This window comes from Patagioenas fasciata, chromosome 1 (genome assembly GCF_037038585.1).
Source record: "Patagioenas fasciata isolate bPatFas1 chromosome 1, bPatFas1.hap1, whole genome shotgun sequence".
In the NCBI taxonomy this organism is placed as follows: domain Eukaryota; kingdom Metazoa; phylum Chordata; class Aves; order Columbiformes; family Columbidae; genus Patagioenas; species Patagioenas fasciata.
The window spans coordinates 30,978,230-30,990,010 of record NC_092520.1 but is presented as its reverse complement, the minus strand read 5'-3'; the positions used below and the strand labels follow the sequence as shown (position 1 = coordinate 30,990,010).

Sequence of the window (11,781 nt, the reverse complement as noted above, 5' to 3'; positions counted from 1 at the left end):
AACCCTCCTCATCCTCCTCCAAACCATCAGCTGCGCCTATTCTCTGAACACGCCACCTCTGCAAACCAGGCTGCTGGATCCAAATGCCTCGTTTCAAACCCTGTGTCACTCTGAAGCAGGTAAGAGCCCTTGTGCCTGGGGTCTGAACAGCTCTCTGAGACCTGGCCTTGGAGCAGTGCGGACGTCAGAACTGACTCACTCAAAATCTTTGTTTCTCTTTACTGCGAGTGATAACACCTAAATTGGAGGGAGAGATTAAGGCCTTTGGTGACAGTGAGAATCCTCAGGAGGAAGAGTGGGGGCACGTCATGCCCAAATGAAGATCAAATCTGGTTTCAGAATGCTTTGCAAAATGTTTGTGAGTTGATAAATTAGCCTTCTGCAGGGGTACTACACAGCAGCGCTACCTAAATTCCCATGCCTTTAACACAGTAACCTAAAGCCAGAAAGCCATTAGTGCTGGTCCTTAAAAGTACAGGCCTGTGCACTTGATAGGGCTCAGCACAGGAGCAGATGGGATTAACAATGAAAGGGTATGTAGTGGCCAGCAACACCTTGTGAAAACACAGAAGATCCTGAACTGACAGAAGGCAGGAATATTCCTGAGCGGTCAATCTCAACACTGCCAAGCAGGCTAATGTAACCAGTCACTTGTCTTCCTAGGACAATTTTCTTTTTCCTGGGTGTTCGTTTTTGCACCAGTTCTCAAACAACATGGGTTATTTTCCTACTTATATTTACTACCTGAAAATTCGTCTGTTTTTATGTTTTATCTCCCCATCATAGAATTTCTACAATGTCACATTTCAGAACATGATAGCTGAACCATAGAATCATTTTGGATTGGAAGGGACATTCAAAGGTCATCTAGCCCAATCCCCCTGCAATGAGCAGGGACATCTTCAACTAGATCAGGTTGCTCAGAGCCCCATCCAGCCTGGCCTTGAATGTCTCCAGGGATGGAGCATCTACCACCGCTCTGGGCAACCTGGGACAGTGTTGCACCACCCTTTGTAAAAAATTTCTTCATCATGTCTAGCCTGAATCTCCCCTCCTTCAGTTTAAAGTCATGACCCCTGACCTGCTAAAAAGTCTGTCCCCATATTTGTTACAGGCCCATTTTAAGTACTGAAAGGCCGCAATAAGGTGTCCCCGGAGCCTTCTCTTCTCCAGGTTGAACAACCCCAACTCTCAGCCTGTCCTCACAGCAGAGCTGTTCCAGCCCTCTGATCATTTTCATGTCCCTCCTCTGGCCCCTCTCCAACAGGTCCATGTCTTTCCTGTACTGAGGCTCCAGAGCTGGACACAGGATTCCAGATGGGGTCTCACCAGAGCGGAGCAAAGGGGCAGAATCACCTCCCTCGACCTGCTGGCCACGCTGCTTTTGTTGCAGCCCAAGATAAGATTGGCCTTCTGGGCTGTGAGCACACATTGCTGGCTCATGTCCAGTTTTTCATCCCCCAGTACCCCCAAGTCATTCTCACAGGGCTGCTCTCAATCCTTTCATCCCCAAGCCTGTACTGATATTGGGGTTGCCCCAACCCAGATGCAGGACCTTGCATTTGGATAGTATAAATAGCATATACAGCAGTATAAACAATAATCTGAAGTAATGTTTTGCTCCTGAGTAAAGGAGGTAAATTCAGCATATCAGGCAAAGAATAAATTGCATTAGTGTACGTAAAAAGTAAATGCACAGAGGGCAGTACTAACCTCAAAAAGGGTGATTCCCCCCCCTGCACCAACTAGACTGTGCTCTTCAGTTGGCTATGGAAACCTCAGAGCCATTATGGAGACTATTTGACATTGCTCACAGAATCATTACAAGCACAGGGAACTTTACATATCTTAACTTCTGGTGACTTTAACTTCACAGTCACATGATGAATGCGTGAATTGAAAGTCTTAAAGTCAGAGCTGGAATCTGCCGAGTTCAATTTAAGAGAAGAACTGAAAACATAATTCTGCTCAGCTGCAGAACTACAGACACCCTGGGTGGCCTAGAAAACATAATTATCATTTGTCTTCAAATTTCTTGTTGAAGTGCCTCTGAGGCACTCTCACAAGCAGCCAGTAACAGAAAGAGCTAGAACCCAGAGGGTCAAAATACCTAATCAGGGTGCAAGAAAATGTCAGATGGTCTAGATCAATCAGTTACAGTTTTGATGACTCTTTTCAATGCAGAATCCAGACGGAGCAATTAGAGAGCTGAAATAGAGCAATCTATCTGAAAGTGAGGATCCACCCCTCCTCCCCCCAAAGTCTGATGTATGAGAAAGTAAAAATGAGAGCCAGATAAGTGTTTAGATGCTAATCGCAAGTAATTACATGTCAATTTACATGCCAGTGTGACAAGATTAGGCCAGTGTCAATCCATTTATTAGGCAAAACCAGAGTAGTTATCTTCACGTTGCTAAATAAAATTCTGGGTATTGAGAAACCCTTCCAAAGCTTTCAATTAAGAGAAGCTGTACTGAGAAAGGAGCAGGAAAACCAACTTTCCAGGTAACCTATGTTCATGATGATTGGAACTGAGAAACAATGACAAAGTACTTACTAAGCTAACAGCACAGCACATATACTCTGCAATATTTAGCATACTTACATCATCACCAGAGAAATACTGATCTATGATTTCAAATGCTAGCTTATAAATGTCTTCATTCTCATGCTGTTGCAAGGCTTCGATTTTCTCTAACCCTGAATAAAAGAAAATGGAGAAGAGTTTTGTGAGTTTATACTGGACTTATTGACTACTTTGGAAAAACTAGGAAAAATAATGAAACATCACTACTGAAACATATTAGAAAAGATGTAGCTCAGTTTGCAAATATTATGTATATAGTAGCTATCTTTGTCTCTAAGAGGAAAGAGTAGTTTGTGAACCTTCGCATGTCATGTAATATCCCTTTTTATGAAGAAAGGATAATGGAATTGTCTCCCTTTTTAGATAAAACTCTCTGTATTTAATTTTTTTAAGACTTCTGTCTACTACGTAGCTTTTGTTCCAGCCACTGTGCTTTATGTATATCACCAAAAGGAAGTGGCTACATTTGTGTGCTGCATATGAGTATAAAACAACAAAGTGACAAAACCTCACACCAAAAGCAGCTCAAAACACTAGTCCCATTTTCAAACTGGATATGGAATAACACAAGGAAAAAACTTCCAGTGTAGTATGTTCTTCAACATCCTTTTACTGCTATCTTACTATAATGCATTAATTAGCATCTGTTAAAACTTGGATTGCAATATCCAAAAGGCTCCTCATCCTGTTTTGGCCTGTAATGAAATTATGATCCTAACAACTGCTTCCAAGGCAATGAATTAAAGCAAGAATTGTGCTTTTACTACAGAACAAAGTACACTCAGTAATCAAATGAAAAGAAATACAATTCTCACTTCAAGCTAAAAAGATCCCTAAGCTACAGAAAGCTCATTCAATGATGGGCTTCAACATGACCATCTCTAAACCAAGACAAACAGAAAAAAAAAGTCATTTGTCTCATTACAGAAGTCTCAGTTCCTTATTAAAATAGCCCATGGTAAAAAAATGCTGTAGTAAATATCAAAAGCAGCAAAAGGAAGACAGAATAATATCCCCAAAATTGATTTTTATGAAAGCCAAATAAGCACTTACCTCCACACTCTTCTATAATTTCAGCTATTGTGCTAGCCTCATCTCCAGCCATTATCAGGATGTTTTTCAGACCATCCAGCACCACCTGTACCACTTGAGAATCCTTTACTGACAGGAGATTGCAGAATGGTGGGATTACATTTTGCTGTACAAGGTATTCAACCTAAATAATGAAAAAACATGCTTTCAATGTTGTGCTTCTTACAAATGGCTGCATGTGCAACATTTTAGTGCCAGCTGAAATCCCAATACACATACCTGATCTTTTCTCCCACTTATTGTCAAATTGCTAATTGCCCAAGCAGCTTCCTTTTGTGTTCCAAAGTCCCCCTGAAAAATAAAATTAATAGCTCATTAAAATCAGCATGGAAACATCTGTCAAGCTTAGTATTAAAAACCACAGACTCCTCATGTCAAATTTATAAAAAGAGGATGACAACTTGCATAGCTGATAGTTTGACTGACCTTAGCCAGCTGGTGTATGATCATAGGGATTAGCCCAGCATCTATTACAGCCTGAACTTGCTGCTGGTTTCCTGCTGTGATATTGGAAAGGAACCAAACTGCTTCCTACAATTGGAAAAAAAAAAAAAAATTTAAAAAAGCAAAACACTCTTAAAAAACAGTCAACAGATAAAAACCAAAAACCCAACCAAACAACCTCAAAATCTAAAATCATACCATGACCAACCACCAAACAGAGCCTCCAGGTTTCCTCCCCAATAGCACTTTTAGTGCACAAACTTTTACTGCACTGTGAAAGCCAAATGCACAGGGGATCAATGTAATATCAACATGATTAATTAACAGGGCCAGACTATTACTTGCACAAGAAGTGTCTCCATACACTGGGAGCAATACAGACTTCAACCTTAGATCTGCTTTGCATTGCTGGAATCACAGCCATATTTTAAACTTGAAATCAGTTTTGCAAAGAAAACAGGGAAACTGCTAAAACCTCATATAAAAAGGACTTATCCTGCAATATTTGACTTAGCCACTCAGCAGTATCTTTCTGGGCTGATACAAGGAAAAACAGCTCCAGCTCCCATTTTCTTCCTGAAACATGAAGTGGAGCTCCCAAAGCTCACTCAAGGATCAGACAGGACTCTGAGTCTTGAGACTTGACTCAGCTGTTATCTCCTTCAAGGGGTTCATTGGCACAGCTAACATCTATCTGATGGCAGCTATAAATGCCTGGTTACAAAGGGGGATACTTGGCAAGGCAATACAGAACATCTTAAAAAGGCTCTGATGTTAAGTAAAAACCAACCAGATGTGGCAAGTAGCCAATTATGAAGTACTTCAGGAAAAAACCATAATGAGTTCAATTTTTTTTAGGGATGTGTATTTGGCTTTTACTTGTATTTGCCCGTCTCACAACATGCACCTCAAACAAAACTTAAAGCATCTACAGAGTCCCCTTATGAAAAAATAATTCCAGTCTTGGCATTCAAAAGGAGCTCTTACCTTGTTTATCTTCTCTTTTGGATGCGTCAGGAGATTTGGGAAATAAGACAAAACATCACAATTGAGAACAACTTGCGTCTGTTCATCAGTACCAGTTACTATGTTGCCTACTGCTCTCAGTGCTGCTGTCTGAATATCCAAAGCGGGAAGGAAAAAAAATTGCATGTTAAAGACATTGCTGTTACTTATGCTAAAACACTTCGCAAAATACAATTTAGCACTTTATCCTCTGAGCTACTTCCTAAAAATGGGTACTGTTTCGTCAAAACAGAAACACACAGTACAGGATTTTACTGAACAGACACACTGCAGCTCACCTCAAAAAGCATAAAGATTAAAAATTTAATATTAAAACAATAGAAGAGTTAATTAATCACGTATCTAATCTGAGCTACAATTACATTATCTGTTTCTAGGCTTTGACTATGTCTGTCAAGGTTCCTTACTTCTCCGTTCAGCTCTCCACTACAGAATTAAAAAACCCATGACTACTTTTCTTATTTATTCTCAGTTGACTTTCAGAAATGGACTCTCTATCTCTATGTATTGGTTAGTAAATGCTTTAACAAGAGACAGAATACTGGAAAGACTCCTTTTCATCTAGTTAACTGGTCTGACAAATTTCAAGACAGCCCAGTCTCATACAAAGTACAGACTAAACAAGCACAGCAAATGATCAGTAAAAATGCTCCCAACTGCAATGGCTGGTTTAGAAAAACCAAGCACACATTAACTAACTTTTAGTTTCCCTTTGTCTTTGAAATTAATCAAAGAAGTGCAGTTACCCTACCTTTTGTAGCTAATTAGAAATTTACTTTATTAAAAGGACTCAGCATCTGCAAATATTTTAACATTCAAAAGGTCCCAAAATATTAATATATGCACAACCCTGTATGCAGCCACAGAAAAGAGTGCATACAACTTGAATTCTGGAAAATGTAAAATCTGTTGTCATTAAATATTTTTGGACTACAAAAGGAAGGCACCCCTGATAATCACACAATGGAAATTAATGTCTAACCTTCACTTAAAACTACATTAGAAGTGTTTTGTTCGAGTTTTCTTTCATTTTAATAATGGCTTTTTCCTCAGTGTAGGTAACACCTTTTGTTCAGTTTTACCTGCAACAAATGCAGCTACGAACACCCACGTCAGTACTCCACCAATAAACACTCTAAGGCACATTTTTTAGAAAACAGCTTACAAAGAACCATTCAATAGCAACTGAACCAGACTTACTTGAACTTTAACCTCCTGATGACTCAGAAGGGGAACTAGAAAAGGTACAACTCCTGAATCAATCACCATTTGTATCTGTTCATTTCCACCATCTGTCAAGTAGGACAAAGCCCAAACAGTGTCCACAAGAATCTACAAATTGGAAAGAACATGGTTTACACACTGAGCAGTAAAATCCATATAATGGAGTCTTAAATTATTGATAAACATTCCACATGTCTGGGGTAAAAAAAGAAAAGAGCATGCAATTTAGTTACAGGGAAAACTCAAACATTATGATGAGACCTAATTACTAAAATGATAGATTATTACATACAACTATGAAAACTGGGGCCATTTGCTCCTGAATAACAATTTATATATGCCCTCTCTCATTTTTTTAAAATAAATACCACATTTGGGGGCACAGAATGACAGCATACATCATCTCACAAAGGTAAACTGTTGGGTTTGATTTGCATCTCAAAGATAGACAATGAGCTCAGCTAAGTAGTTATGCTGGTAACGTTCTGAAGAAAATACCAACCCAGCCTCCTAGCACTGCTACAGTTTGTCAGTTGTGCCATCTTTTGGTTACAGAACACCTGAGTCCCCTTAGTCTCCAATCCATCTATCTTACACCTCAGCATTTCTGATTCATAATGCAGTTCTCAAGAGAAACTGCAAACTGTTCTGGATGTCTGCTGTTTTTTGCCTTCATATTAAGAATGAAATCCACAGCAAAGGAAAGGAATTATTATACCAAACCAGCTAAAGGACTAGCAACTATTGTAAGGTGGCAACTGTTCAAGCAAAGAGAAAATTCACAGAGAAATTACTATCATGCATCTTAGTGTCTTAAAGAAAAGGAAGACAAAGTTACTGATGACTTCATCAGGATTATTTGAGAGCCCTCAAAACCAGAAAGGTACAAAAGTTACAGTCATTGAAAGGTAGTATCCAAAGCAGAAACAAAGCCAGCAGAAAGAGGGATATTCCATCCCTTAGAGGTGGTATTAGGAACTGCAGGGAGAGACATCTGGACGCAACTGAGGACATCGTCTGTTGAATTATCTGTATCTACTCTATTTCTAACAAAGATACCCATTTAAAATTTCTCGCTATTAAGACAGCTAAATACTACAGCACTGAACCATATGAAGGACCAAAGTCCTGATCCACAGGCTGCTTCCACTCAGCTCCAGGGACCAGCCAGCACAGCCCCAAGGCTCTCCTGGCCCAGCGTGCTGCTGCCCTCACCTGCCATTGCCACAGGGACAGCAGAAGGTGCTGCAGTGGAGCCGGTATCATAGCAGAAGCAGTGAGAGACAGTGCCTCACCAGCTTGCTGCCCCACAGCCCCGCTGTTGATGAGAGCAGCAGCCGCCAGAAGCGCTCACAGGACTGCTGGCTGACCTACCTCCATCACTGACTCATCTCCAAAGACAGGTTTGCTGCTCCAGTACGGAGGGCCTGGGACCAGACTGGTACCTCCAAACTAGCACCTGACCCTCAGGATCAAAAAGATGGGCACCCTAATTGAGGTCAGTCAAAACCTGGCATCACATAGTCTTGTATCTACTTCACGAAGCTCTCACACAATCATTGCTTGCGAGAGATCGCAAATTTGTCAGGAAATAAAAAAAGCCTATAGGCTAGAAGCATGTTTGGGTTTGCTACGAATTTCCATTCAAGTTTGTCCAAATTACGAATTGGAAAGCCACCATGTGCTGTCTCCCACTCATATTACACTGGGAAAGCCCTGGCAAAATCCCAAATTAAACTGTTTGCAAATATTTTGTGGAGCCAAGCCCACTTCACCATTAAAAAAGCAGCAGAAACACCACTACAACAGTGTGGAAATAACAAAAGACAGTTCCACCAGTCTTTTGCTCTATCCCCAGACTCACCAGAAGGGTTCAATTCCTGCTTCCCTAAATTGGAGAATCACTACAGGGAGCAAGAGTAAAGACATCACAAAGTCCTGACGGGAGGAGAGTGGCTCAGTATCCCTCAATTATACGGATCTTTGCTCCTGAAGTCCCAATATAAGCCTTCAGGAGGTAAGTCCACTCCTCTAGGGCTTCACTCAGAAAATACATGTAAGCCCATGGATCAGGAATGTGAGAAGTATTGAAAGTTTAGTATTAAACACATGAATAAAAGTTGTCAAAGGTGCCACAAAACAATAATTTATTCCTGTTTATTTAAGTACATTTTTGCATGTGATTTCCTTCGTTAAACAGGTTGCAAAGTCAAGCACCCAACAGGTTACAAAACTCAGATTTACCCATACGATCACGATTTTCATTGGACTGATATGTAGAATTATGTTTTTTTCTACACATGCATTATATATCATCTATGTAAAATTATAAAGTGGGGCAGAATTAAAGTGAAACTGATGGTGAAGTTGGCACTTTACATTTCCAGTGCTCAATTCTGCAAGACAGAACTTCTTTAAAATGTGGCTTTTAAATGTGATTAAAAAAGCTTTAAGAAAAGATATTTCAGGAATGGTGTTTTCACTTTCTTTTTCATGCTCTGAATGACTATGATTATATTAGTCTTCATATTTAATCGTGCATTTACTAGTTAATTATACATGAAATGACACACAAAACTAAGGTTGCCACTTAAATACAATCTTGAAGTATTTTCTCTTCAGAGAAAACAAAGAATCTAAGTATCTAAAACTTGAGAAATTACTTACGTTTATATCTGTATGGTAAATGAGAACACACAATGCTGGCAAAATCTGAAAAGAAGTTAATTGGTCACTACAGTAGAATGAAATTGGCTGTACAATCATGACTCCATGTACAGCAGCCACAAAGCTTGAGACTGCTTTAGCACACTGCGTTCACACACTTCCCAGCAGCTGGTCTTTCCCTCAAAGTATACATAAAAATATATCTATTATATTTAAAATTAGTAAAAATAAAAGCCAGTACTGTATTTCAAAGACACACAGATCAGACTATATTTTGAGGGAAAACAAGCAAACAACTGAGATAAGACATCCCCCCTGTTATTTTGAAAGCTTTGTTACCACACAATATAATAAAAATCATTAGTTTAATATCAATATATTAAACCCTCTTGGATTAAAGTAAAATTTTGTTTCTGTATTCATGTATGGAGAAAATATAAAACTGAGCTATGAGAAGACTACTTAGAACAGGGCTTTTTATTTGGTTATTATTACTTGTAGAAGTTTCCCCATTCTCTGCTTCACTTTTAAAATTTCATTGAAGTTTAGTTGCAAACAATATTATACTTCACATGTATTCAAAAACTATCTACATTTTGGAATTTATCTTAAAATTAAGAACTTACCATACAACTATAGTTCTAGTCAAATAGCATCTCTTTACTAGCTGTGTCTACTCTATAAACTGCATTTGCTCTGTTCACCAGTGTAAAAGGATTTTCAGATGCTTTTCTTCTTGAGGACTTGACATTGCATGTTCACAGCTAGTCAAAACAAACTATATTCAATAGCTTGCTTACATTTCCTCTTACTGAAAATAATATTTGAATGCTTCTATATCATGTTCTTAGCCTTTTTTTTGAAAAAAAGAATGGAATGTTGAGTATGTTAACACTTTCTAGTGCGTTAATGTTTTGTTTTGTCTGTTTAAATATATGGCTCCTCAGTCTTCAGTCTTACTCAGTTTCAGATGTTACAAATACCTTTATTACAACCTTGGTAAGAAGCATCAAATTGGTCAAATTACTTCATTTAACAACTGGTAAGTGGCACAAGATACTGGCAAAAAAACATGCATAAATTCATAGTGTGACAATGCAAAACATTTGGCCTCTAGCCCACAGTATAAAAAATTATCTGTCTCATAATTCTTTATTTACCTCCTGAACTGTCTCCATAGGCGGTGGGGGGTCCTTATTCCTGCAGAGATTTACAATGACCCATGTGACGTTCCGAAGGAAGGTGATGGGAATGGAGGGATTGATGAAGGACAGAAGAGGTTTGACAACTCCCAGTGATATGACATAATCTCTACACTGAGGACCATCACCTACAGAAATGAAAATTGTTGTAAAAGAAATTACATTAAAAATGGAAAATCTTGAAATGTATGCAATGACATGTTGGGATACTGAAATTCTATGTTTCCTCACCAATAATCTACTACTAAAAGGTCGTGTTCAATTAAATATACATACGCACAGATATGTATGTATATTTTACGAAACACAAAATTTATCCTGTTAATATTTTGTGTAGGAAGTGATACTATTTCTTCAGAAAAAATAGGACACATATATATAATTCTAGCCACATGAAAAATCATATTAAGCCACAGAATTTAGAGGAAACATAGTCTCATATGATAATGCCAATGTTCAAAAAGTTAAATTCTAAAATGAAACGCTCCCTGAATTCAGATCACTATAACAACAAGAGTTACCTATAATATTTCCGAGAGCCCAGACGGCCTGCTCACAAACATTCTGGTGTGGTGAATGAAGTAGTCTCAAGAAGAGGGGTACTGCATCTGCAGAATGCAAAGATTGGATTTGTTTTTACTGAAATATGGTATATGCACAATGCTTTCAATTGATTAATACAAAACACTTTCTCTACCATACCTAATACATGCTTCTATTATGAAAAGCATAAAAAACCCCTCAGTTAAACATTTCTATATTTATCTAGAGAGGGGAAAAATAGATTTGAGAACAAGAAACTCTTAAACAACAATGCTCCCCACATTAAAACACTTCCCCATATTCCTCAAAGTGATATGTAAGAGCCTCAAGCATGTAGGTGCTGAGTTTCGTGTCCTGGAAATTCACATTTTCCAGTTATCCAGGACCACGCTACACACCTAACAGAATGACATGCCTACTCGTGCAAACGTGCTTCAAATCTTGACTTTAAGAAAACAGCCCCCTTCCAAGAGGTGGCTATAGTTAGTTTCCATATGCAGTGAAGATTTAGATCCATCTGCCACTCCTAAGACACGTTTTAGTTTGCTCTTATACAACGCAGGCAACATACCAGATTAAGGAAGCGGTACTGATTTTAGATTTCAGTCTCTGCTGAATTCATCAACTTAACAGAGCTACAAAACCATCCCTCTACTATTCCCATACACTACTTTCCTTCAGACAACTGTCTGAAAGACAATAATTCTTGCAGCAATTTTTTAAATCTATATATGATCATACTTGTGCTATAGCCTAAGCAAAGTAAAATAGATCAACTTATACACTGTTGAAGGAAAGAGTAGTTTTTCTCATAAAAATAGCTTCAGAAATAGCTTCAGAAATTTAAAAAAAATTGCAAGACAATTTGTGAGCAACTGTGAATCAATGTTCTGTTGATAATTTAACATGTGATAATGAGCCAAAAATCCTTCATGTATTTTCCTGAAAAATACAGAGCAATGAAGAATAAAGACAACCTAAAATTCCTTCCCCACC

The 11,781-nt window shown here is 38.5% G+C and overlaps 1 protein-coding gene across 1 annotated transcript in view; it reads right to left on the bottom strand.

Annotated features, from left to right (window-relative positions):
- The window catches only part of KPNA3 (karyopherin subunit alpha 3), a 53,481-nt gene that overhangs the window by 3,403 nt on the left and 38,297 nt on the right, over positions 1-11,781 (bottom strand). Inside the window, exons 8-16 of the mRNA XM_065860239.2 lie at positions 10,764-10,850; positions 10,201-10,370; positions 9,041-9,085; positions 6,350-6,481; positions 5,111-5,239; positions 4,106-4,210; positions 3,899-3,970; positions 3,641-3,803; positions 2,606-2,700 (exon numbers count right to left, since the gene is read on the bottom strand). Coding sequence (XP_065716311.1) covers positions 2,606-2,700; positions 3,641-3,803; positions 3,899-3,970; positions 4,106-4,210; positions 5,111-5,239; positions 6,350-6,481; positions 9,041-9,085; positions 10,201-10,370; positions 10,764-10,850 — 998 coding nt within the window. The remainder of the gene's footprint in view (positions 1-2,605; positions 2,701-3,640; positions 3,804-3,898; positions 3,971-4,105; positions 4,211-5,110; positions 5,240-6,349; positions 6,482-9,040; positions 9,086-10,200; positions 10,371-10,763; positions 10,851-11,781) is intronic.